General features: G+C 38.2%; 1 protein-coding gene across 1 annotated transcript in view; it reads left to right on the forward strand.

The window, feature by feature from the left end:
* CFAP46 (cilia and flagella associated protein 46) overlaps positions 1-24,307 on the forward strand; it is a 107,410-nt gene that overhangs the window by 5,637 nt on the left and 77,466 nt on the right. Inside the window, exons 5-18 of the mRNA XM_087964261.1 lie at positions 245-309; positions 4,607-4,771; positions 6,918-7,041; positions 8,331-8,425; positions 9,109-9,210; positions 12,602-12,701; positions 13,980-14,078; positions 14,397-14,587; positions 15,030-15,258; positions 15,768-15,888; positions 18,175-18,298; positions 19,246-19,376; positions 22,293-22,438; positions 23,713-23,852. Of these exons, the coding sequence (XP_087820387.1) occupies positions 245-309; positions 4,607-4,771; positions 6,918-7,041; positions 8,331-8,425; positions 9,109-9,210; positions 12,602-12,701; positions 13,980-14,078; positions 14,397-14,587; positions 15,030-15,258; positions 15,768-15,888; positions 18,175-18,298; positions 19,246-19,376; positions 22,293-22,438; positions 23,713-23,852 (1,832 nt within the window). The remainder of the gene's footprint in view (positions 1-244; positions 310-4,606; positions 4,772-6,917; positions 7,042-8,330; positions 8,426-9,108; positions 9,211-12,601; positions 12,702-13,979; positions 14,079-14,396; positions 14,588-15,029; positions 15,259-15,767; positions 15,889-18,174; positions 18,299-19,245; positions 19,377-22,292; positions 22,439-23,712; positions 23,853-24,307) is intronic.

The following is a 24,307-nucleotide window of genomic DNA, read 5'->3' on the forward strand; positions in this document are numbered from 1 at the left end:
TATTAACAACTGCAAGGATTTCGTACTCACAACTCTGGAAGGAAAAAAGGGTTCCACCAGAAGGCATGGTTATTAAAAAAATAATACATATACATCATATTATAAATAGAAAAGGAATTATACGTATATTTGAAGTATGTAGAAGTTGTGAATTCTGAATAGTTTGGGGTTTGTTGGTACTAGAAGAGTGATATATCAGAGGTGTTATTTTTTTTCAAAGTGAAATACTTACATTTCTTTTTAGGAACAATTTGAAAAATTCAATATAAACTTGCTGAAAACCATTGATTTTGCATTAAGTGATTCAAGGTAAGATCTTTTTCATTCCTTTCTTTTTGAAGATCATCTTCCTGACTTCATTCAATAATGTGCTGAAAACAATTGTTGTGCTTGGCTAAATAAATAAGACTTACTTTATAGCAGTGGTCCCCAACCTTTTTTGTACCAGGGACCAGTTTCACGCAGAAACACTTTTTCAAGGAGGGGGGGGGGGGAGAAGGAGTCCGAGTTTGGTGGTTTGCATGCAGACGTTTCATTACCTGACTAGGTAACATCTGATGTTGTTACCTAGTCGGGTAATAAAATGTCTGCCAGCAAACCACCAAGTTCAGGGAGCGCCAATACCTCCTCATTGCAACCCTGAGCGACAGATATTCTCTTCTATTGGGACATTTAAAAGGGTTTCAGCTGCAGATTCAGGAACTGCGCCGGGCTGAGGAACGCCTTCAAAACTGAGCGCTGGGCGGCGGCGGCCCACGGCTGTCTCTGCGGCTCAGGACAAGTCCCTGCAGGACAGCTGAGAAGCCCCGCCTCTCGGCCCTGCCTCCCTCAGCCCCATCCCTCAGGTGTCTCCCTCCCTCCCTCAGCCTCATCCCTCAGGTGTCTGCCTCGTTGCTCTCTCAGTCGCTCTCTTGCTCCTCCACCAGCCCAGGAAGAAACTGCTTCAAAGAAGCCGGCAGGGTGGCTTTTCCTGTCGGCGCAGCTCCTCCGAAGCGCCCATTCACCCCCACCCCCACCAATCAATCCAGGTTCAATCCAGTGCTCCGTTCTGCCTGCCTGCCTGCCTGCCTTCGTTTCTGGTTGTTTCGGAGAAGCTTCAGCTGAGAAAAAGAGGCGAATGGTTATTATTCTCAGCCGAAGCTTCTCCGAAACAACCAGAAACGAAGGCAGGCAGGCAGGCAGAACGGAGCACTGGATTGAACCTGGATTGATTGGCAGTGGGGTGGGGGTGAACGGGCGCTCGTGGGAGCTGCGCCGACAGGAAAAGCCACCCTGCCGGCTTCTTTGAAGCAGTTTCTTCCTGGGCTGGTGGAGGAGCAAGAGAGCGACTGAGAGAGGAACGAGGCGGGAGGAAACCGAAGCCGCTGAGCCGGAGAGCAGGACAGGCTTTGGTTGCTTCCTCCCTCCCCTTCTTTCATTTGTGTACTTGATCCCTGATCCCAGCAGCATTCACCGAAGGCGAAGAAAGCCGCCATTTTTATTTTATTTTTTATTTTTATTTCTTTGCGGCCCGGTGCAAAGTGATCCACGGACCGGTACCGGTCCGCGGCCCGGTGGTTGGGGACCCCTGCTTTATAGCATGAAAAGCATTGTCCTTTTGTTGGCTTCTTGGCAACCTCTGAGCATGGTTGTTTTGTTGCAGATGTTTCATTACTTCCCTAATGATGATAGCACATCAGTAAGAGAGAGAGTTAACTTGTGCTTTGCCATAATGCGGTTATCTATTTTATATGCTAAGGCATGGACAATAATGAGAATAGTTTAGAAGACCAGAATGCTTGATTTTTAATCACATTCCCATGATATGCTACTGCTTATATTAGTTAGTTATATTAGTTAGCTAGGCTTCAGGTTTTATTTATTTATTTAAAGTATGGCATCTACAGAGGCCGTGCAATCACTGATATACAAAGCTTCAGAAAATGTATGTATGTATGTATGTATGTGTGTGTGTGTGTGTGTGTGTATGGATAGATAGATAGATAGATAGATAGATAGATAGATGATAGATAGATAGATATTTAATATTTTCTCTCTTAGATTGTATTCTCCACATATCTGTCTGTCTGTCTGTCTGTCTGTCTGTCTGTCTATAGATAGATAGATAGACAGACAGACAGACAGATATGTGAAGAATACAATCTAAGAGATAAAGTATTAAATTAAGATTAAACCATAATAAATTCACCATAATAAGGGGCCATAGAATTGCAGTGGGATATATGTTATAATTTGATATCTAAGGAAGCTAACCATCTAACTGCTTCTGGTGCAGCTGCGTTGAGACATCCCAGCTGCCTTGACATTTCCTGAGGAAACATTCTTGACCTATATATGTGTGTTACAGTTTTTTTCCGGAGCACCACATCGTGGGCTCTTGGCTATTCCCCACTTAAAGAACTTTGCCTTGATTCAATTCAAGGGGCTCCATATTTTTTGAAACAACTCCATTCCTGGAAATGGTTTTGTTGGATCTGCATGATCTGTTTGGTTGTAGCTATTAAAATTCTCCCATCTTTCATTGCCATTTTTCATCAGATCATAAGACTGTGTTATGTTATCCCCAATTGGTTTCCTAAATTTAAGCCTGGTGAGAGGTAAAGAACCTAATACTTTATGTATTGGAAGATCTTTAGGAGTCAACGGCATGTTTATCTTACTCCCCTTTTGGACTGTCTGTTGTTGTCGCCTGAGATCATGAGGGTCAATATTAAAAAGAACATGGAACCAATAGAGCGGTGTGGACTTAACGATTCCGGATACTGTTCTCATTGTGGTGATTAGGTGCACATTAATCTTGTTGTGTGACAATTTATTCCCTGTACAGGTGCACAGTATTCAGCAACAGAGTGTATTAGTGATTGTGCCACTATATGCAGTGTTTTTGCTTGTGCTTCCCAGCCTGTTCCCATTATATTCCTAATCAAGTTATTCCTGGTTTTCAATTTTTGTCCAATTACTTCAAGGTTTTCTCCCAATGTAAGGCATTGTGTATCAAAAGAAAGTCCTGCGAGCAAGTTGTGGCTCTCACTTTATTAATTGAAGTCGGTTTCCAAAAAGGACTAAAAGTTCCATGGCTTTTATTGATTTGACTGCAGCTTATGTAGTGGTGAGATTCAACCAGTTCTCACCACTTCAGCCGAACCCGTTGTTACATTGCTAGCTGGCCCCGCCTCACCCCGCCCCTTCCAGGAGTCCCCCCGCACTTCATTTTGGCTTCCAGGTAAATGCAGGGAGGCCTGCTAGGCCCAAAACGGGGTGTGGGGGGTGCGGCACAGCTCTCCTGTGGCCCCTTTTTGCTCCCAGGAAGCTGCAGGGAGGCCCACTAGGCCCAAAATGGGCCACCAGGAGGGGGTGCCCCCCCACGGCCCATTTTTGCTTCCAGGGGGTGCAGGAGGCCGAGTGCTGCCTGTCACAACCCCTGGACATGCCCACCATGGCCACGCTCACCCAGCCAGTCATTAGGGCAGAGAAGCAGTTGTTAAATTATTTGAATCCCACCACTGAGTTTATGACATGGTGCAGCTTGACGGTTTGATGCTCAAGCTGAAGAAAACTATTTCATATCTAAAAGTAACAAGCCTTCTAGGGAACATGCTAAAAAAATGATACTTCAAGGTTGCTGTAAGAGGCACCACTAGTAAATCCTTTTCCATTAAGAGTGGCTTGCCACAGGAATCAGTTCTAGCCCCACTCGTATTTAATTTGCATACAAGTGATTTACCAAAAACCAACTTTGAAAAATTGGCTGTGCCAGTGATATGGCAATAGCTACCCAAATTAAGAGGTCACTAAGCCAATATTATGAGAAATGGGGGCTATGTCCTAACCCAGCAGTCCTCAATCTTTCTGGCTTTGCAGACTAGTGGTGGTGTGCCAGCTGTGGAGGGGAGAGGGAATGGTTCTGCACAAGCAGCAGGCAAACACACTTGCATGTGCAACTCCATTTGCACAAGCAGCAAATGCACGTACCTGCTGTTCACATAAATGGAGCTTCGTGCACCAGCATGCACACATGCCACTCAGACAAGTGGAGTGGCACACGTTAGCATGCTCACCCACTGCTTACATGGCCCAGTTCCAAAGAGCCACAGCCTTGTACTGGGCCATGGCCCAGGAGTTGGGGACATGAAGGGTTTGCAACTGTACCATGGAAATGGTTGGTGAGCGTGCATGAGCAGCGGGCAAGTGCATGTTCTCGCAAATGGAGCTGCATGCGCATGTGCACGCTTGCTGGTCGTTTGCACAAACATCCCCCCCCCCCGGTCCACAAAGCTGGAAACATTGGTGAACTGTGCCCTAACCCAAATAAAACCAAAGTATGCACCTTCCACCAAAGCCATCGTACAACAAAGAAAGAGTTAAACATACATTTTTGTGGAAAGAGGATAAAACACAACTTTCATCCAAAATATCTTGGAATAATCCTTGACTTACCCCTTACATTTAGCTGCTGGTTATCCATGAATAAAAACCCCAATATAATAACCTGATGGTAGAAAATCTTGATAGGAAAATGTCCTAGATCCATTTTTTTTTTTTGCATATTTCCATTTGGAGCCAACTAATCTTACATAATAATGAATAATGTATTTTTTTATTCCAGATATTATTTTTTGATATATAATGCATCAGTTATTTATTGGAAAAATATAAGACCATTTTTAAAGCCCGGGTCCCTCTACTTTCTTATACCAAGTCTCTCTCAGATTGTGTCTGCATTGAATCATCCAGACGAGGAAGACAAAGATTGGACAGCAGAACTTATGATGTAAGCTGAGTTCCTATTTGGGAAAAGAATGATTCCGTGTCAGTAAAATCAAGATGACATATTTTTTTTGTTGTTGCACCAATGCTGGCTTTTCCTAGATTATCAATGTCTCCATAGGAAGAAAAGAAGCTGTCCAAGAATTTCTAGTCAATGAGATGCTGGCTTAAATGTAGATTTTATGTCCTATTGTTAACATTCAGCAAAGAGTTGTTAAATTACAGCTTAACATTGATTATTATTATTGTGCATGAAATGCTGTATAATGTCAAGTTTTTGAATCAGAAATCAAGTTGGTTTGATTTGGCAATAGGATGGGTTAAAACTGCCTGCTATAGTTCCAATTTTTTTTAATACCAATCATTAAGTTATTGGTTTGAATATAACCTAGGTTCAGAGGTGGCATTCTGACCAGTTCTGGAGAACCGGTAGTGGAAATTTTGAGTACTTCGGAGAACCAGAAAATGCCACCTCTGACTGGCCCTGCCCCCATCTATTCTCTGCCTCCCAAGTCCCAGCTGATTGGCTGGGTCTTCTTTTGTTGCCCTGCACAGGAGAACGGAGCTGGAAAGCAGGTTAGTGAAATCGGGAGGGAATGGAGATTTTACAGTATCCTTCCCCTGCCACGCCCACCAAACCACACCCACAGAACCAGTGGTGAAAAGTTTTGAATCCCACCACTACCTAAGATACTGTAGTACAGTGATGGCTAACGTTTTCATCGTCATGTGCTGAAAGAGTGCATGGGCCTGCAGCCATAATGCAATGCTCACATGACCACCCCATGCACACTGCACACCTCTGTGCATGCGCACGTGACCACCACCCCACGCCACATGCCTCTGCGCATGTGAGCAAGACCCCCCCCACGTGTGCCCCGCTGACAGATACCTGAAAATCAGTAGGCAGGGGGCGTGCGCGCTTGTGCAGTGGATCTGTTCCGGGTGATGACTCGTGTGCCAGCAGAAATGGCTCTGTGTGCCATTTCCAACATGCGTGCCATAGGTTCACCATCATGGGTGTTGGAGATGACCAGGATGAGCCCCAGAGAGGGTCAAGCATGTCATAAGTCATGAGTCTCTGCATGTCCACAAGAGATTTAAGTCCAGCCCACCTTGAATTCCTCTCTTATCTCCTGCTCATTTCCCTTAATGGCCAGTTGGTCAGATTCTTGTCGAGTGCTTAAGCTTGCAATCAATCATTTGAACTGCCTGGATCTCCTGATTTCCCTAAAACTAATTTAGTAAGAGATTTAAGGATCTTCCCTTTTCGTTATGGTAATTTTTTTCTCATGGGACATGGTTTTTAGTTCAAACTCTATGACCTAAAGCAGAGGTCTCCAAACTTGGCAACTTTAAGACTTGTGGACTTCAACTCCCTGAATTCTTCAGCCAGCTATGGGGGACCCCTGTCCTAAAGTTTGGGTAAATATAATATGTGGACAGAGAGGGCATCCTTTTTGTTCTAACAAAAATGCAGACTAATTAGTCAGATTTCTCAGTAAGAGGAAATGAAAGAAAAGCATGTTTAATTTTATTCTGCTACACTGGACAGATTAACAGTTTTTAAAAACATTATCTGTGGAATAACTCAAATTATTTTTAAAACGTTTGATAGGATTGCATTTTTTCTTATTTGTTTCTTTTTTACTATTGTACCTCTGATAAATTAAGTAATGCCTTTTCTGTTTTCTTATCTTCAAAATGAGTCATCACATAAAATATACATGATGTAAAATATACAAAGCAAACATAGCAACTGCATTCTTTAGGCTTTGTAGTTAAGACTATTTTACTTGAATGTTGTATTTTAAAAAGTCTGGAATAAAAGTTAAAGATTTTATATCCAGTAAATAAGGCAGAAGATCATGCATGAGTTTCACCTATGCTTTTTATAAAATGGGCTTTAAATAGCTTTCAAATAAGACATATGATTAGTTGGTGATATTTTTATTTGTACAGAAACTAAAGTATTGTTACAATAATTTCAAAATAGTATCTTCATTTTCAGTATCTCAAGATTATAAAGTAAAAAACTTTCAAGTTGTCAAAGAGCTTTTGTCAAAAAAATAATAATAAATCACATAAAAGTTGTTTGCCTACCAGTATTTTTGAAAATGATATTTAATGGAAACATTTTTTCGTCCCAGAGAATTGCTTGAGTGTTTCCTGGATGCTTCCAGAATGGAAGAAGCCATAACCTTTTCATCCACTGCAGCCACATTCATTGAAGAAAATGCGCCAAGTAGATATAAGGATTTATTTTCAATAATGGTAATTTTTGAAAATGTAACAAACAACTTAAATTTTCCCCTTGATGCTAACAGAATGCTAGAAAAGTTTCAGGTATGAAAGGTAGTGTTTCATGAGTAATGAGTAATGAATGCATCTTGCTTTATATCCTTCTAATGGGTAGTTTATGGCACATAATAAAAACATGAGAAGGATATATTGCAGTAGGAAACAAAAAAATGAAATAAAAATATAAGAAGAAAAAGGCAAACTGTTAGAAAACAAAACAAATAAGACATTAAAAAGAAAAAGGTGTTATGTTGTGGTCCGCAGGCGGCCTGTGGAGCTGGCAGCAGAGTCGGGACAGTGAGGAAGAACAGGGGCCAGTTCTGGAGTCTGGGGAGGGCTCGGAGGAGGGATTTACGTTTGACACAGAGATGGGGCCAGGGCCATCTGAGAGTTATGTGCGGACTCCGGAGCCTCCAGAAGCTGACATCAGTGAGGCAGCGGAACAGGAAGAGCCTGATCCCAGTGTGCGCTTGCGCACAGCTGCCAGAAGGCAAGAACAGTTAAGACAAAAGGGGCGACTCAAGAGTAAGGCTTGGAGATGATTGTCCCTTCCCATAAGACATAAAGGAGGAGCAAAGGGACATGAGCCTTTGCAGGAAGCAACTTTGTTCATTCTGGTCGATTTAAAATCTGAAGCTCCATGTTGACTTTGTGCTGCATTTGGTCTTGTACAGCTAATTGGCAATTTAGATTGGTAGCATTTCAAGGGAGATAAAGGTGGGTGATTATCAGCCTTATCCCAAAAGACTCTGGCAGACTTCTGTTTGACTATTCATAAACTGTTTGGGACTCATTACAGGATGTGAATGCATATAATTCACAGCCGTTGAAATAATAAAAAAAGTTTTTGAGAGCAGCGTGTGGTTGTTACTGTCTCAGGAAGCCTTGGTCAGAACACGTTAAAAAAGACTAATACATATACACATATTATCCCCACAATTGAATGCTGATTATGTTACTATAATATTAGTTTCCCACCCTTATGAAACAGGCCGAAAGAATTTTAAACTACTGAAGAACTAATTTTATTTGCAAGTTGTTAACCTGTCATCTATATTTATAACAAAATAGTTAACAGGAAGAACAATAATAATAAAAAATAGGATTAAAATTCCAAAACCCTCTTTTAACACATTGTTATTGTAATCAACTTGTAGAAAATTTACCACTACTTCTTAATTATCCCACATCGTCCCATGACTTAACACTGATCATTTTCCTGTTTTCTATAGTGATGATATAGTTACTGTAACTGTTTACAGGTGCGTAACAAACTAGTGGACATTGCAGAAATAGAAGACAAGCTGGAAAGCTGTCTTAGTTTGAATATCATATATAAAATTCAAACAATCAAAGGGTAAGTACCAGCTTTTACTCATGTAATTCTTTGGTATTTATATATCTAAAGATAGACTGGTATCTTGGAAATCATAATGAAAAGAAAATGCACAAATGGAATTTATTGATCTGTTAGAATTACATCCTGTTTTAAGTTCAGTAACTCAAGGCAGCATAGGTGGCATTTTTTTGCTCCTATTTTTTTTACCTCTTATCTATCCTAAACTGAATTTGTAATGTTTTATTTTAAAAAATAAATCCTCTTGCTTAAAGTATAGTTGACTATTTCAGTCTAATGACTGAGCAAAGTACAGAAATATCTCAACATAAGCAAACTCCATATATACATAAATCATTAATAATACAACAATAAAAAATAAGAATACAATGGCCGTCTTCTTTCCTTGCTAATAATCAAAGTTATTGTATATCCATATTTCAGTGATGGGACCATTACTGAGGAAGCCTATCTTCTGACCCAAACCCCTGTCATTTCCTGTGGGAGCAAGAACTTATGTAGATCTGCTCCTGATTATTTGACAAGATGGATTTGATTTAGGCACAGAAGTCCCTAGGATGGATGGATGGATGGATGGATGGATGGATGGATGGATGGATGGATGGATGGATGGATGGATGGATGGAGATGGATGTATATAGATAGATAGAAATATTAATCATCTACTAATAAAATATTTTCAGGGAATTAGATAAAAATCAGATTCCAGAAGATGCTTCTACAGATTTGAATAACATATTTGAACTTTTGAAAGGATCTAAAAAGCAAGTAAACCATAATGAAAGGTGAGTTTCATATTTATCAACATTCTGAAAACTTTAAAAATATCAGTATTTATTATTTATATTGTATCCAGATCCAAAATATAAAATTGATATATATATACTTTGTTCAGATATAATTTTAAAACAGTATTTATTTTAATGATTGGTGAATAATTAGTTATTTGGCCAAATTCTAGTTTGTTTTCCATCTGTTAGTATACGTATGATATTCCAAACTTCCTAATAGCAATAAAGAAATTTTCTTTGACTGTGACACATTCTCTCTCTCTCTCTGTGTGTGTGTGTGTTTGTGTGTGTTTGTGTGTGTGTAAAAGAATATAAGGAAATTGTGTGTATGTGTCTGAATATGAATAAGAGGGGATATATATATATATATATATATATATATTTGTAGAAATATTTTGTTGATGTACTTGTTTTATTTTTCTTCTTGTAGGGAACCTGTAACTATGGTGTTTTTTGCCTTTTTAAATGTAAAATGTGTAGTTGCAGGTTTGTAGTATGTAATGCTTATATTGTTTTGGATGTGTATATTTTTGGTATGTATTTCTGGTGTTCTAAAGAATTTATTTGAGGTGGATGAGTGTTCATGGAACTATTTTTTTAAATTCAAGATTTATGCTTTGTTGCATGGTTGACCATTTCCACTTCCCGGTGCAAGATTTTTGTTTTTGTTTGTTTTACTGTTTTATTATTGTTTTATACTTTACAGTGAACCACCCAGAGTTGATTAAGAATGGCAGCCATGCATTTTTTAAAAATAGATCAACTTACCTAGCAAGAAGTTTTAAACAAGCTTGTTTAAAAAACAAATAGTTTTTTAAACAAGCAACAACCCTTCAAATTCAAGGACGCCAAGGACTGTGCAAAAGATCCATTCCTTCGTGAGAAAGTGGGGAAAACTACAATTTGAATAACTGGGGGTATAAGATACTTTCACCTTTAACACTGGCAGTGGGCTATTAGCTGTTTGATTAGGATTCATTTATCACTGCTGTAAAGTTTCTTATCTAGATGTCTGTGAAATTTCTGTCAAGGTTGTAACCCAGGAAATGAATTTAACCATATAAAGTCAAAAGGTCTTTGCTGCCAAGTCTTGATAAAAGGAGCCTGACAATTTGATTGCCTTTTCCTGCTTCAGCTACTCTAGGAAAAGAGTCATTACCTAGGTCAATGTTTCTCACCCTCAGTAACTTTAAAATGTGTGGACTTCAAAACACACACACACGCACACACATACACACACACACACAGAAGAATTCTGGCTGGAGAATTCTGGGAGTCAAAGTCCACACTTCTTAAATGTCTATGAAGATTCTCAGTCATCCAAGTCACAGTTGTCACAGAGATGCTTTTTCAAGAGGCAACTGGACTTTCTGGTTTTTCTTTGAAGACATTTCGCTTCTCATCCAAGAAGCTTCTTCAGTAAATTGGGAGAACAAAACAACCACTTCATAAACTCATGGCACAACATAGGAGAACAAACCCGTTAGGACTAGATTCAGCAATCCATCTGCATTTAAAAGACAAAGGCCACTTTTTTGAAGACAGCAAACTCCACATTTTGGACAGAGAAGACCTCTGGTTTGAAAGAGGTGTCAAAGAGGACATCTATGTCAAAATTGAATAGCCCTTTCGCAACAGAGGGGGAGGGTTACGACATCATCTATCACCAGTCTACAACATAGTCCTTTAAGCTGTTCCAAGAAGGCTCCACACCCATTTACACCAGTCAGGTGATCCTGATGACACATAAACCTCCAGGTGGCCTTAACAATTCCCTAAAAGAATGTAAATGACCAGTTGTCTGCAAGGAATATAAACCCTTCCATTCCTACCATCCAGTCAGAGCTGAAGAAGCTTTTTTGGACAAGAAGTGAAACGTCTTCAAAGAAAAACCAGAAAGCCCAGTTGCCTCTTGAAAAAGCACACACGACATGTCTTAAAGCTACTGAGGGTGAGAAACACTGACCTGTACGGTAATGATTTACTCAATGCCTACTGGCTGTCTGGCTCTTTCACCGATTGTCAAAATTACTGTCCAGTGCTTCACTCCAAAATACCAAAACTACAGTGGAACCTTGGATCGCAAACACTCCTGTTTGCGACCAAATCGGGTGGCGAACAAAAAATCCACCCAAGTCTCAGTAGGACTCAGACTGACCTAGCCACCACTTGTGATTCAACTGCACACAAGGACCATCGTGCATTGAATATTCTCTTCCCTGCCTAACAAATACCCAAGTAAATTTAATGCCTTCTGTTCTCAGTGTGAACTATTTATCTCCCTGATACCAAATGACTTCTCCACAGAATAAATGATAATTCTCTGTATATTTATCACATAAATCGACTCCTTGTTATGGTTCTGATTTACTCCCTTTCCTAACAGAGTCTTCCAAACATTCTGAAATACGTTCATGATTGAATGAGATTTGCCTCTTTCAAATAATGAGCACCATAGAGAGAAATACCCACAAAATACAGTTGCTGTTTCAGGCCACAAATATTAAGGAAAGCCTGATGGAAGGACAAGGCTTTATTTCCCCCTGTGATGTGTCCCATATCAGGGCTGCTAAGCCTTCTCTTGTGCGGAGGGAGATGTTTAATCCAGTTACTTATAACAAGATTATAGTTGCCAGCTTGAAACATAGAACTATTTATTTAAAACTAATATAGTGGGAGAAGAAGAATATAGCATTCTTTTCTTTCCTTTTCTCTCAATTTTGTCACACCTGTCTTAGTTGCTGTGGCTTGGCATGCTATTTAGCAAGAGAAATAAGGTAGATAGATGATTGTTCCAACTTTCTAACTAAATTTAATGTATGTATGTATATCAGATTTTATTTATATTACTGTTCCCTGTACTTCTACCTTAAGGTAAAGGTAAAGATTCCCCTTGCACATATGTGCTAGTCGTTTCCGGCTCTAGGGGGTGGTATTCATCTCCATTACAAAGCCGAAGAACCAGCGCTGTCTGAAGACGTCTCCGTGGTCATGTGACCAGCATGACTAAACACTGAAGGTGCACGGAACGCTGTTCCCTTCCCACCAAAGTGGTCCCTATTTTTCTACTTGCATTTTTACATGCTTTCAAACTGCTAGGCTGGCAGAAGCTGGGACAAGTAATGGGAGCTCATTCCGTTACACAGTGCTAGGGATTTGAACCACCGAACTGCCAACCTTTCTGATTGACAAGCTCAGCATCTTAGCCACTGAGCCACCACTTCCCTTCTATAAATAAACCAATTGGGGTACTAAATTTGCAGCCACTTTCCTATTTTTCTGTTCATAACTCAGTTGAAATCACTTCTGAGTGAGCACTATGTAAAAGTCACTGTTACTTGCTAGTTTTATTCTGATTCTGGTTTGTTTGTTTTTACTTTTGCAGAATTTCTTTGCTGCTAGAATTGGCACGACTTTCTTTGAGATTAAACTGTATAACTATTGCAATGTTATGTTTAAAAGAGTTGAAGAATTATAAAATTCATGTGAGTGTCAAAAAATCCTGCCTTGAGTTATATTGCCACGAAGCATCCTCATCACAAAAGATTGCTGGTTGTTTTATTTTACTTGTATATTAATATATATTTTGACAGGTGCCATATAAACAAAAGAAACAAATAAAAAATATTTCCAAAGTTACTTAGTTGAAACATAACAATGATCAAAGACCAGGGGATACATTTTCCCCTACAAGCACAGTTGTTCTTTTAAAAACAATAATTAGAAATAGAATGTAGAGGAATGTATTTATTGAAAACATAAAGAAATCACATTACATATAATAGGAAATTATATTACAGTTTATCTGGCTGTGTGTGTTACCTTCAGATGGGTGAATAAGATTTTTTAAATTTTATTGGGGTATGCAAAAATCTTTTTAAAGAATGGTTTGGAATTTGCATAATTACAAGTGAAAATTTGTGATAAATCTTAAAATAATTAAAGCTGCAATTTTCCCCCAAGTGTTTTTTAAAAACACTTTTAAAAACCTAGTGGCCCCCTGCACAGTCCTTTTTTAAAGGATATGGATTATCTAATAAATGTTGTTAGGTTTGTGCCGGTGCTTTGGAATCACTCTAATATTACATTTGTAATAGTCACATTATAAATAAAGTGACACATTTTCAAGTAATGAAATATTTGGAAGGCTTCCCTGGATAAGTACATCCGTTTGGGGGGAGGGCAGGGGGGGCAACATTTTCAGAAGTTGTTTGCCCTTGCTTTTTTCTAGGGCAGAGAAAGAGTGGCTGGCTGGAAGAGGCCTAATGATATTAACTTCTAATAGGCTTGCATGAAATTTCCCATGAATAAAGTAATTTTCTAGAATTTGCATGATGATGATGACCAATTAATATCTCATCATAGATCACCCTAAGTCAGTAAATTTTAGTTATACTTCGTTAAAAAAAAACATCACGGTATAGATTGATGGATCAATCCAGAGATTTCTTTTTTTTCTTGGTTTTGATTTTATTATTGTTGTGAGCCATCCAGCATTGTGTTTTACCAGATGGGCAGTCATATAAGTCAAATAAATAAATAAATAATTCACATATGGTATACAAAAAAAACAACACACCCAACCAAAACAAGAAACCAAACTCCAAAATCACAACCAAAGCATATTACAGCACAATGGTATATGTTAATTAGGCCTACACAGTATCTACAAAGAGAAAATCTGAACATTTTAATAAAATAATTGAAAGCAACAAAGATTGTTCCTGATTATTTGTGTTCTTTAATTATGCTTATATTAATAGGAACCAGGAAGAGAAATTGAATTAGATTGCTTGGAATGTGACTGCGAAGTCCAAGCCCTTGGGCCTAAAATTGAAACTTATAGTAAAAGTGTTGTTGAGGTATGTTTATTCCTTAATTAATACTATTCTGTAAGGGCAGACACACTCTCCGCATTAGGTGTATAATTTCAATGTCTATCTCTGTTGAAATTTAGAAAGCATGAGAATGATCTCTTAATTCAGGGATCCGTTTGTGTAGATCATAAATTGTGCTTCCAAGTTGTGGCTACCAATAAAAAGGCACAAACTATAAAAGTGAAAAAAACTTAATAGTGTTAACAGATCAGTCAGTGTGCTATCCCAATTCTGAGGGGGCTTTCGGATTGGGTTCATTAAAGCATTGCTTCCATAATTGCAAACCGTGTTTTGTTCCTACAGGCTCAGTTAAATGTTACACAGAAACTTGATTTAATTTTGAACCGTGCAATTCGGCTGAGAGATCCTAATATTATTCAGGCAGTATGTACTACCCAATGGAATATCTGCTTACCATTGTTGCAACACAATTTGCAACATCATGTACGAAAACCTCTGTTAGCAATTGCTGAAGTGCTAGAGAAGATTGACAGGTAAATCGGTCTTGGTCTACCTTCCATTTTGTTTTAGATAGCATGTCTTTTAGCTTAGTAGATTTAATAATGTATGTGATGTCAGCCTGATGTCAGCCAATTTTGAAAAAAATGTTAGGAATGGTACGTTACGGTTACAAGCCATAGTAATAGAATTGTGAACCTGCCTGCTCCTTTTTATACCAAAAGAATCGAGGTGGGGCTGTTTTGAGACTTTGTTCTCAACCCCACCCCTTTTACAAGACTAAGTTGTCATTTATTTTCTATAATTGCTATAATTACTATATAGGCCAACACCAGCTAATGAACGGGAGGCTGTGATTTCACATTGTTGTGTGTCATAATAGTCAATCTAATTATAATACATATGTATTGCATAAGGAGGAAAATTTACAGAATATCTTAATGTGTGTAATTGAAAATAGTAATGGTTCCTTTCTAGCATGTTGATTTTATTGCGTTGTCAAGTTCATATGGAAATTGCTCGTATTGAAGAAAAAGCAGACAGAGTAGAGACTGCAATGAAACATCTAGAGAAGGCCATCAACCTTGATAACAATGGACAGTACCATGAATACCTCAAAATGGCTTTCCATCGGCTTAGCTTAAATACCATGCTGTATAAATCATTGGAGCGCCTAGAAGACCAAGCAAGTTTGATGATTGAACAGGTATATATATATTGGATACATTAGAGCAGGATATGTTATTAGAGCATCAATAGAACTGGAAAAAGCAGGACTGCACATGTTTTGAAAAAAAGTTTTCATTTCAAGCTGTTGGAGTGCCCCCCCCCACACACACACACATTACAATGTTAAACATTGTAATCAGTATGATAAGAGAGAAAGGCTTGAGGTCGATACACATACATTGCTGGGAATCCAATAAATGCCACCTTTCTTCCCCTTGTTTGCCACTGAAATGCCATGTAAGGAAAAGAGGGTAGGAAGTGGCTGTTTCCTCCTCATTTTGTTGCTTTCCAGCAGCCAACAGTTACATGCTGCAGCAAAAGATCAAAGCTTGTTGTCACGTGGAAAGAAAAAAGATGAAGGGGGAAAATACTGTATCTTGAAGGGAACGTAGCTAATTGGGGTGAGGTCCTGAACAGAAGGAGTCTTCTTCATTTATCATGTTTTGTTGAAGTTTTACCAGTATAATTAGTCCTTCTTCTCTCTAGGCTAAAAAAGGAACCGCAAATGATAGTGTGAGGAAAAAACGCTCTCTGTTGGTGAATGCTGGTCTTGCACTAGCACCGGAGGCTTTTCAGGTTGTTCTTGATAGTGAAAACGAGGCTAAAGGTAATTTAAGTTTTTAGTCTTGGCAAAACTAAGATTTGGATTCAATGATCCCTTGTTGCAATTGGCAAAATTAAATAACTTCCATGCCAGGTGATTAATTTTTGAGACAGCTCCATTAATAGTGACCTCTCCTTCCCTTAATAATCCATGGCAGCTTCTCACATCTGAATTTGAACTGCACAACGTGATAATTACGAGAACAGGAACTCATTTTCCTGTCTCTGGTCTTCACTTCTGGTGGAGTTATTTCGCCACTGAACAGACCAGTTATAATTAAAAGTAAACATCAAAGTAATAAATCACATTTTCATGAGGTTTTTTCCCCTTCACAATCATGAAATTAATTTGAGACTTAATTTAAGATCCTTATGGGCAAAGAGCATTTTCAAAATATTCCACATAAATTGTTTACGGTAGTTCAATGCTATAGGAAAACTGTTCCCTCAAGCCATAAGAAATCCACAGCTTTTCTGCAAACTTTCTGTATAAATTAGAGATGTTTTGATTAAAGAAAGCTGGTAAAAATGTAGATTTGGAAAACTTGAAAAGATGTTGCTTTAAATATTTGTACCATTTAGCAGAGGAATGATTGACTTCTGAAACACATCCATGTTTTTGTGCATGCATGCGTATATTAACTTTAAAGTGTTTTGTGGTTACAACATCTTTTCCTTTGAATTGTTTATTATTTACTTATTTAATTTTATTTATATGGCTGACACTCTTACCAAAGTGATTCTGGGTAGTGTACAAAATTGAGGGATTAAAGCCATATAAATAACTCTAAAATATCAGCCTAATCTAAACAGAAAATAAATGGCATTTTTGTTACAACAAACAAAAACCTGGGCCTCTCTAACTTCTCAGCTCTCATCCCTGGGCAAGCAGCCAGGTTTTAAGTGCTTTCTAAAAGCCAAGAACGTTTTAAGAATTATTCTCAGAGAATATAGCAGCAGACAGTGGGGAAATGGTGAAAATCAGTTCCTGTCACCTTAGTTTCCTTGTGCAAATTGTTTAAGGAAAAATGAAGCACATATCTGATGGCCTAGTTATCGTTTTGTTCTTGTGTTTCCCTATCTTTGAATATCTCCCGTTTTCTAAACTGTTGAAGGGAAACAGAAAAGTAGAAAGTAACATACTGTAATGTAGCATTCCATTACTAATACTTTAGGTTTCCTAAAACATTTGCATATATCTGATTTTTTAAAAAGAGGTTAAGGAATGGACTTTCTGCAATATAAGGATTTGGGGGAATAACGGCAGACCAGGTTCATTGTACATATTTTTATTTATTTGATTTATTTATTTGATTTGCCAATTGTTTACAAGATAATAAGTATATGTGTATACATAGTTGTGAATACATGAAATGGGTACATATAAGAAAAATAAAAGAAGAATAAGAGAAACAATAGGACAGGGACGGTAGGCACGTTGGTGCGCTTATGCACGCCCCCTACAGACCTCTTAGGAAAGGGGTGAGGGTGAGGTACATATTTTTAGTTGGGGTTTTCCAGAATTGGGAAGATCAGTATCAAAGTAGAGATTGTGATTTTAGCAGACAGAATTCAAAACCAGATTTCAATCAGATTATGAACATTGGAAGGGAATCTCCATTTCTGAACTCTTGCACTGAGAAGCTTTGCTGGAACTCTTGGCAACCTGTCTGCAAAAAACATACTCTCTACTTTGGCACTGATTTCCCTGAGTCCCTGGGTGTGTAGTTGTCTAATAGCCTCCTCTCTGTATATTAACATTTATGGAATGTAGGAATAAACATGTAACACTGATAGTTCCAACAGCAGCTACAGGTAGTCCTCAACTTACAACCACAATTGAGCCCAAAATGTATGTTGCTAAGTGAGACAGTTATTAAGTGAGCCTTGCCCCTTTTTATGACCTTTTTTGCCATAAGTTGTTAAGTGAATCACTGCACTTATTAATTTAGTAACACCCTTATAAAGTGAATCTGGCTTCCCCATTGACTTTGCTTGTCAGAAGGTCGCAAAATATGATCACATGACCCCAGGACATTGCAATTGTCATAAATATGAGTCAGTTGCCACACATCAGAATTTTGATTACATGACCATAGAGATGTTTTAACAGTTGTAAGTGTGAAAAACTGTCATAAGTCACTTTTTAAGGACTGTACTGTGTTGTACTGTACTGTAGTTTCTATAGAACTTTTATTTACCAATCCTAGTCCAATACTTCGACTAATTATTGTGAAATAACAATTCCATGAATCTAACCCAAACTATGTTAAATTTTCTTCCTATTTAGTTCCCCCAAGTAAACATAAAGATCAAGTTAGCTATCTCTGTGCAAAAGCAGAGCACCACGCTAAAAATATAGAGAAAGCAGGTGGACATTTGAAGAGACTAGGACATGAAAATGAAAAAGAAAGGTAATTATGGTTGTAGACAAACATTTAAAAATAAGCTATTTTGTTGTGTTTCTTAAAAGCTATTTTATCTTGATAAAACTATACCCTGGTGTCCACAATTTTCCTTAGCTTAAAAAACACTGGAGTGTTAGTTAATAAGTATTGTTCCTGTTTTTTTATATTTTGGAAAGTTGTAATGTTGGAAAGAAATTGTGTACAGGGACTGGGAATACTGAGCAGAGGTATTAGAAAGGGTATAGAAATGGGATCCAAGCTGTTGTTTGAGTCCTCTGAGGAAAATGTGGAGCTGAGTATTGGTCAGGATTGGGGCTCAGAGAATGCCAGGCTGATTGGCTGGGTCAATTGGATGAGTGACAGGCTGAGGCAGGAGAGCCGCAGTCACAGCAAGTCACAGCAAGTGGCCAGAAGGTTCCATGCTAGGACCGGGAACAGCTGCCATCTGTTAGCAATGAGAAGGAGGTGGAGTCCATACTTCCTCCTGATCCAAGAACAGGTAGAGCAGACAGGCACAATGCCGATCAGCTAGACCAGAGATCGCCAACCTTTTGGAATTCAGGGACCACCAAACTCATTATTTTGAATCCTGGGGACCACTAATATGAATTTTGACTGACAGTGGCTTGCTGACGGTGGGAGAGAGAGGGAGAGAGAGAGAGATCTGATCTAACCTCTCTCTCTCCCTCCCTCTCTCTCCCTCTCCCCCCCCCCTCACACACACACAGACATAGAGGCAGGGGTGGGATTCAAATTTCTTAACAACCGGTTCTGTGGGCATGGCTTAATTTGTGGGTATGGTTTGATGGTCATGTGACTAGCTGGGCATGGCTTGTATGTAAATATTATAAATATTTATATAAATGTTGGTTTTTTTTATTAAAAATGGCAACTTTTACCCTAAATTGTCCTCTTAAAAGAAAATGAATTTTTATTTTAAATCGTTACTACAGAATCCGCCTATGGTCAGAAATAGCAAAAACAGCACGGAAACAAAGTGTTTGGGATGTTTGTCGGGCTGCATGTAGGTTTTGTCTCTTGTATGATGATAATCAAGTGATAAAGGTATCAAAACGCAAAAAATGTAAGTCTTAGTACTTGCGTATAGCATAATTTCATAATCAATCAAATAATCTCTTTTTCTGTACAGACGCAAGGGTAGAACCTTTTCATTCATAGGAAGTGCATTCAAATGCCTAGTTGCTTGGACCGTTAAGATCTGCAAATTAGTTTATTAGTTGCCGTGTGGACGAATGCTTTCTCTCCAATATTCCAAACAATTTACAGATATTCCAAGGAGATTCAACTGATATCCTCAAGCTTGTCCATTTACCTTAGCTATCATCTTCCCTTCTACTTTATTCAGTCTTGCCAATAGTAATAGTCCATCATCTTCTTATATCACATGTCCAAAATATGTGAGTTTTTGTTTGCTAACTATCTCCTCAACTGAAGAGTTTGACTTGGAGGACTGTGGAAATATCATTTTATTTTTTATATATTTGAAAGACATTAAAAGATGACATCTATGAGAATAGGCTTCCTTGCCATAGTTAAGCATTCCTACAGATTTTTAAAAACCTTATTTAAGAAGTGTTAAGGACAAACAATTGAAATGAGTTTAGCAATTTTCTCATGCTGAAAAGTGATGCCTCTCCTTAGAACAAATTTAAAAAACAATAGGTTGTACGGGTGTGGACAGAAGAAAACTACATGAGATATAGTTGGATATCTCAATTCTAATTCCTGAACTAGTATTACTTACATCTGAAATAGACAAACCATTGCCTTTATTACCACTACCATCATATGACATACAGGTTCTGATTTAGGGGGATGAACATTATCCCATTCACATAGAAAGTTACCACAGTTCCTGCCTCATCAACTGGCATCTAAATTTATCTAAATATTTCAGCCAGGTTTTTCTGGCACCAATATAGAATTGGTTTGCCAATGCCTTGATCTTGTGTATTTCTTTTCCTAAGCGAGTTAGGAAATGAGAGTTAGTTCTCTCATGTCTTTGGAGCCACACTTTCCTTCACTCCTGTTGTGAATTACTTTTAGCTTCGTTCTTCCCCTTGCCCTTCTCTTTCAGTCTTACCAGGACTGATGATCCAATTGAGAGCTCATCTTCTTCTAGCATCAAACTCAGGGTCATTGGAGATACAGAGCCCTTTTATCAAATCAAAGTGCTAAACCTCTGGGAAGATACAGGTAGTCCTCAACTTACATTTGGTGATGGTTCAAAGTTACAACAGGGCTGAAAAAAAGTGACTTATGTCCATTTTTCACACTTACGACATTGCAGCATATCCATGGTCACATGATCCAAAGTCAGACGCTTCGCAACTGACTCATATTTATGACGGTCGCTGTGTCCCGGGGGTCATGTGATTCCCCTTTTGTGACCTTCTGACAAGCAAAGTCAATGGGGAAGCCAGATTCACTTAACAACCGGGTTACTAACTTATCAACTGCAGTGATTCACTTAACCACTGTGGCAAGAAAGGTTGTAAAATGAAGCAAAACTCACTTAACAGATGTCTCACTTAACAACATAAATGTTGGGCTCAACTGTGGTCATAAGTCAAGGACTGCCTGTAGTTTCCAATCAAAGCAATAAAAGAGTATTTGGAATATACATCCTAGTGTTTGTCTTTACTGTTTCAAATATGTAGATGCTCCTAAAGACGTTATCAGGTTTCCTCACTATTAGGAAGAGTTCAGGTGTACTTACCTAACTCTCCTGGCAGATCTTTTATGTTAAGATTATGAAGATTTAAGCAGGAGTTAGATACAAAAAGAGCTGGGGTTATTTATTTATTTGTTGAGGTTATTCACTCCTGTACGTACGTCTTGCCCTGACTGTTTTTTGAAATCATCAGTTGAAAATGTTGGTTTCATGTTATTAATCACCGTCATTAGTTTATTCTTGTCACAAGGGAAGATGAAAATTTTAGTACCACTGCTAAAAGTGCTTCTTCTTTTAGTCAATGGGATGTGGAAATTTAATAATTTAGTTTGGATGTCAGCAACTTAGATTGCCTTAGAATAGCATTGCTAATATGATCTGGGCTACAGAATTCCACATGAATATTAGATTGCAGCAAAGAGATACAATGTAAGAAACTCTCTGTGCCCATCTAATTGTTATTGGATTTGCTTTTGCCCTCTTATGTTTTCATTGAAGGTGAACAAAATCTGAACCAAATGTTGCAATGCAGGTAGTCCTCAATTTCTAACCATATTTGAACCTAAAAATTTATGTTGCTAAGTGAGACATTTGTTAAGTTAGTTTTACAACCTTTCCTGCACAATTGTTAAGTGAATCACTGCAGTTGTTAATAGCAATAGCAATAGCACTTAGATTTATATACCGCTTTATAGTGTTTTACAGCCCTCTCAAAGCAGTTTACAGAGTCAGCCTATTGCCCCCAACAATCTGGGTCCTCATTTTACCCACCTCGGAAGGATGGAAGGCTGAGTCAACCTTGAGCCTGGTGGGATTCGATCTGCCAAATTGCAGTAGGAGTAGCTAGCAGTACTGCACCCTAACCACTGCGCTACTGAGGCTCCTTAAGTTAGTAACATGGTTATAAAGTGAATCTGGGTTCCTCCTTGACTTTGCTTGTGACCTCAGAAGGTCACAAAAGGGGATCACATGACTTTGGGACACTGCAACCGTCATAAATATGAGTCAGTTGCCAAACGTCTGAATTCTGATCACATGGACATGGCAATGCTGCAACAGTCATAAGTGTGAAAAATGATAATAATAAGTCACTTTTTCCAGTCCCGTTGTAACTTCAAAGGCTCACTAAATGAACTGTTGTAAGTCAAGGACTACCTGCATAACCTACCACCTCTAACCCACAGAACAGTGTTTTTTTTCAAATTTTAAGTTAGCCAATCTTTCACAAAGAATTTCTAAATTGCAAGTTTCACTAAATGATCACACAAAAAGTTATTAAACTAATGCATTTTATGTGTCTTTTAGTAATGAAGAAGAAAGCTAGTATAACTACAACATCTGATGAGCCTGAAGGAAATGCATTAAGAGAGTCACTGGTGCCTATGAAAGTATTTTCTTTAGAAAGAGATCTACTTAGAACCTTAGCAGAAGTAAGATGTATTAATGCAGAGGTTAGTAAATTATGCAACTATGAGATACCGTAGTTTTAAGATCCTTTTGTGCATTTGGTACAGGATGCTGATCTTCCTTATTCTAGCTTCTTTACATATGGCAGCTTTTTTATGGGGGAAGGGCCTCTGAGAAACTCTGGCCAATAGTAAAAAAATGTTCATATCCTTTATGCATGTAGTTTTGAAATAAAGGAATTATACCAGTTGGATTTTTTTAAAAAATTCTCTTAAGTACTGTTTCATGGGGACCGTGTTTTTCAAACTGACTGTTTTGGGCCACAGGAAAATGAAAACTCTAATATCATCATAAGATTTTACATGTTATGCATACAAGGAAAAATCTTTTCTGGTGTAAAAAACAGAAGTATCAGAATAGAAGTCCCATTCAGTGTGACCAGCAACAGACAAATTATTCATTTATTTTTATTCTGCCCTTATTATTTTTACAAAGAAGTCAAGGTGACCAATATATCCAACACACCTTCCTCCTCCTATTTTCTTCACAACAACCCTGTGGGGTGAGTTGGACTGAGTGTATTACTGGGCCAAGGTCACCTAGCTGGCTTCCATGGCCATGGTGAGACTTGAACTCATGGCCTCTTGCTTTCTAGCCCTGTGCCTTAACCACTAGTCCAAACTGGAGTTACATACCAATATGTGTAGAATGCAAATTCCATTGCTATGCAGTCTGCATAAGAGCTTTTATAACAGAGTAATTTTTTTTCCTAGCATTGGACTACTCATAAATAATGCATCTGAGAATACAACTGAAATTAAGCTTCTGTTGCACTTTATATTAAGAAATAAAGACTAAAATTCTTGTTTTGTCATAATATAGGCTTCGTTCAAATATAATAGATTAATAATAAATCTTCCTTTCACTTACATGTTTTTCAACCAATTTGGTTTCCTGTGATATGTGAATATGAAGAACTGATTTATTGAAACTCACCTTTAGGATAAAGTGATGGATTTAGATCCTGAAATATCCACCAAATGAAAGAAAATAAACCCCAAACCTCCAGGATCAGAATGAATATGCTGGGAGCCAATTTAAAATTAATAACGGAAGGGGTTTTTTTTTTCTACCGGTCTAAGCAATGAAATTGAGAAGTGAACATCCAGCTTTAGCTTTGCTATGGCACCTGTGCATAATAAGAAAACATAAGAATAAGAATAGTCAGTGTCTTATCACTAAGAAATTTATGCACTTTTGATCTTTTTATATTCGTACCTTGATAGTTGTTTTTTATTCTCCTGGTGTCTATATTTAGGCTACAATTCAATTATTAAGAACAGAAGGTGTCAAGCTCAATGATTATCCTGTCCTCCCCGTAGAAGCAAATACACATGTTTCAGGATACTCTCAACATTCAACAAGAGATGGAAAAGAATCCGACTGGAATATATACAGGTTGTTTTGAAGTACTGTTATCTGCTTTGATTTTTTAAAAATGCTTTCAAAGACGTAATTGAAGTTAAAGTTAGATATAGATATAGATATATATTTGTTTTCTTATGTTTTCGTGGGTATTAAATGTATGGTATTCAGCTTGCTTCGAGTATTTTCTCGAACAATCAAGACAAAAAAATGCTACAAAACAGACAGGAGGTATTAGAAAGCAGAACACAGAACTCCAAGACCAAGACTCTCAACCAATCAGGATGAAGAAAAAACCATTCAAAAAAAGCATGAGGCTAGCACCAAAATTTAAAACAGAAATGGCTGCCAAAGCCTGACACACACGATGAAGATGAACCCAATACACGAGCCTGATGATGGCAGATGAGAGTCTGCCGAAACGTCGCTACAACTTTAAAAGCACAATTATAAAGACGTGGGAAAATACCCAAACCAAGCCGAATACC

The sequence above is a fragment of the Notechis scutatus genome, chromosome 4 (assembly GCF_049901735.1).
Source record: "Notechis scutatus isolate UNSWTSFEM ecotype Mainland chromosome 4, rNotScu1.2, whole genome shotgun sequence".
Lineage (NCBI taxonomy): Eukaryota > Metazoa > Chordata > Lepidosauria > Squamata > Elapidae > Notechis > Notechis scutatus.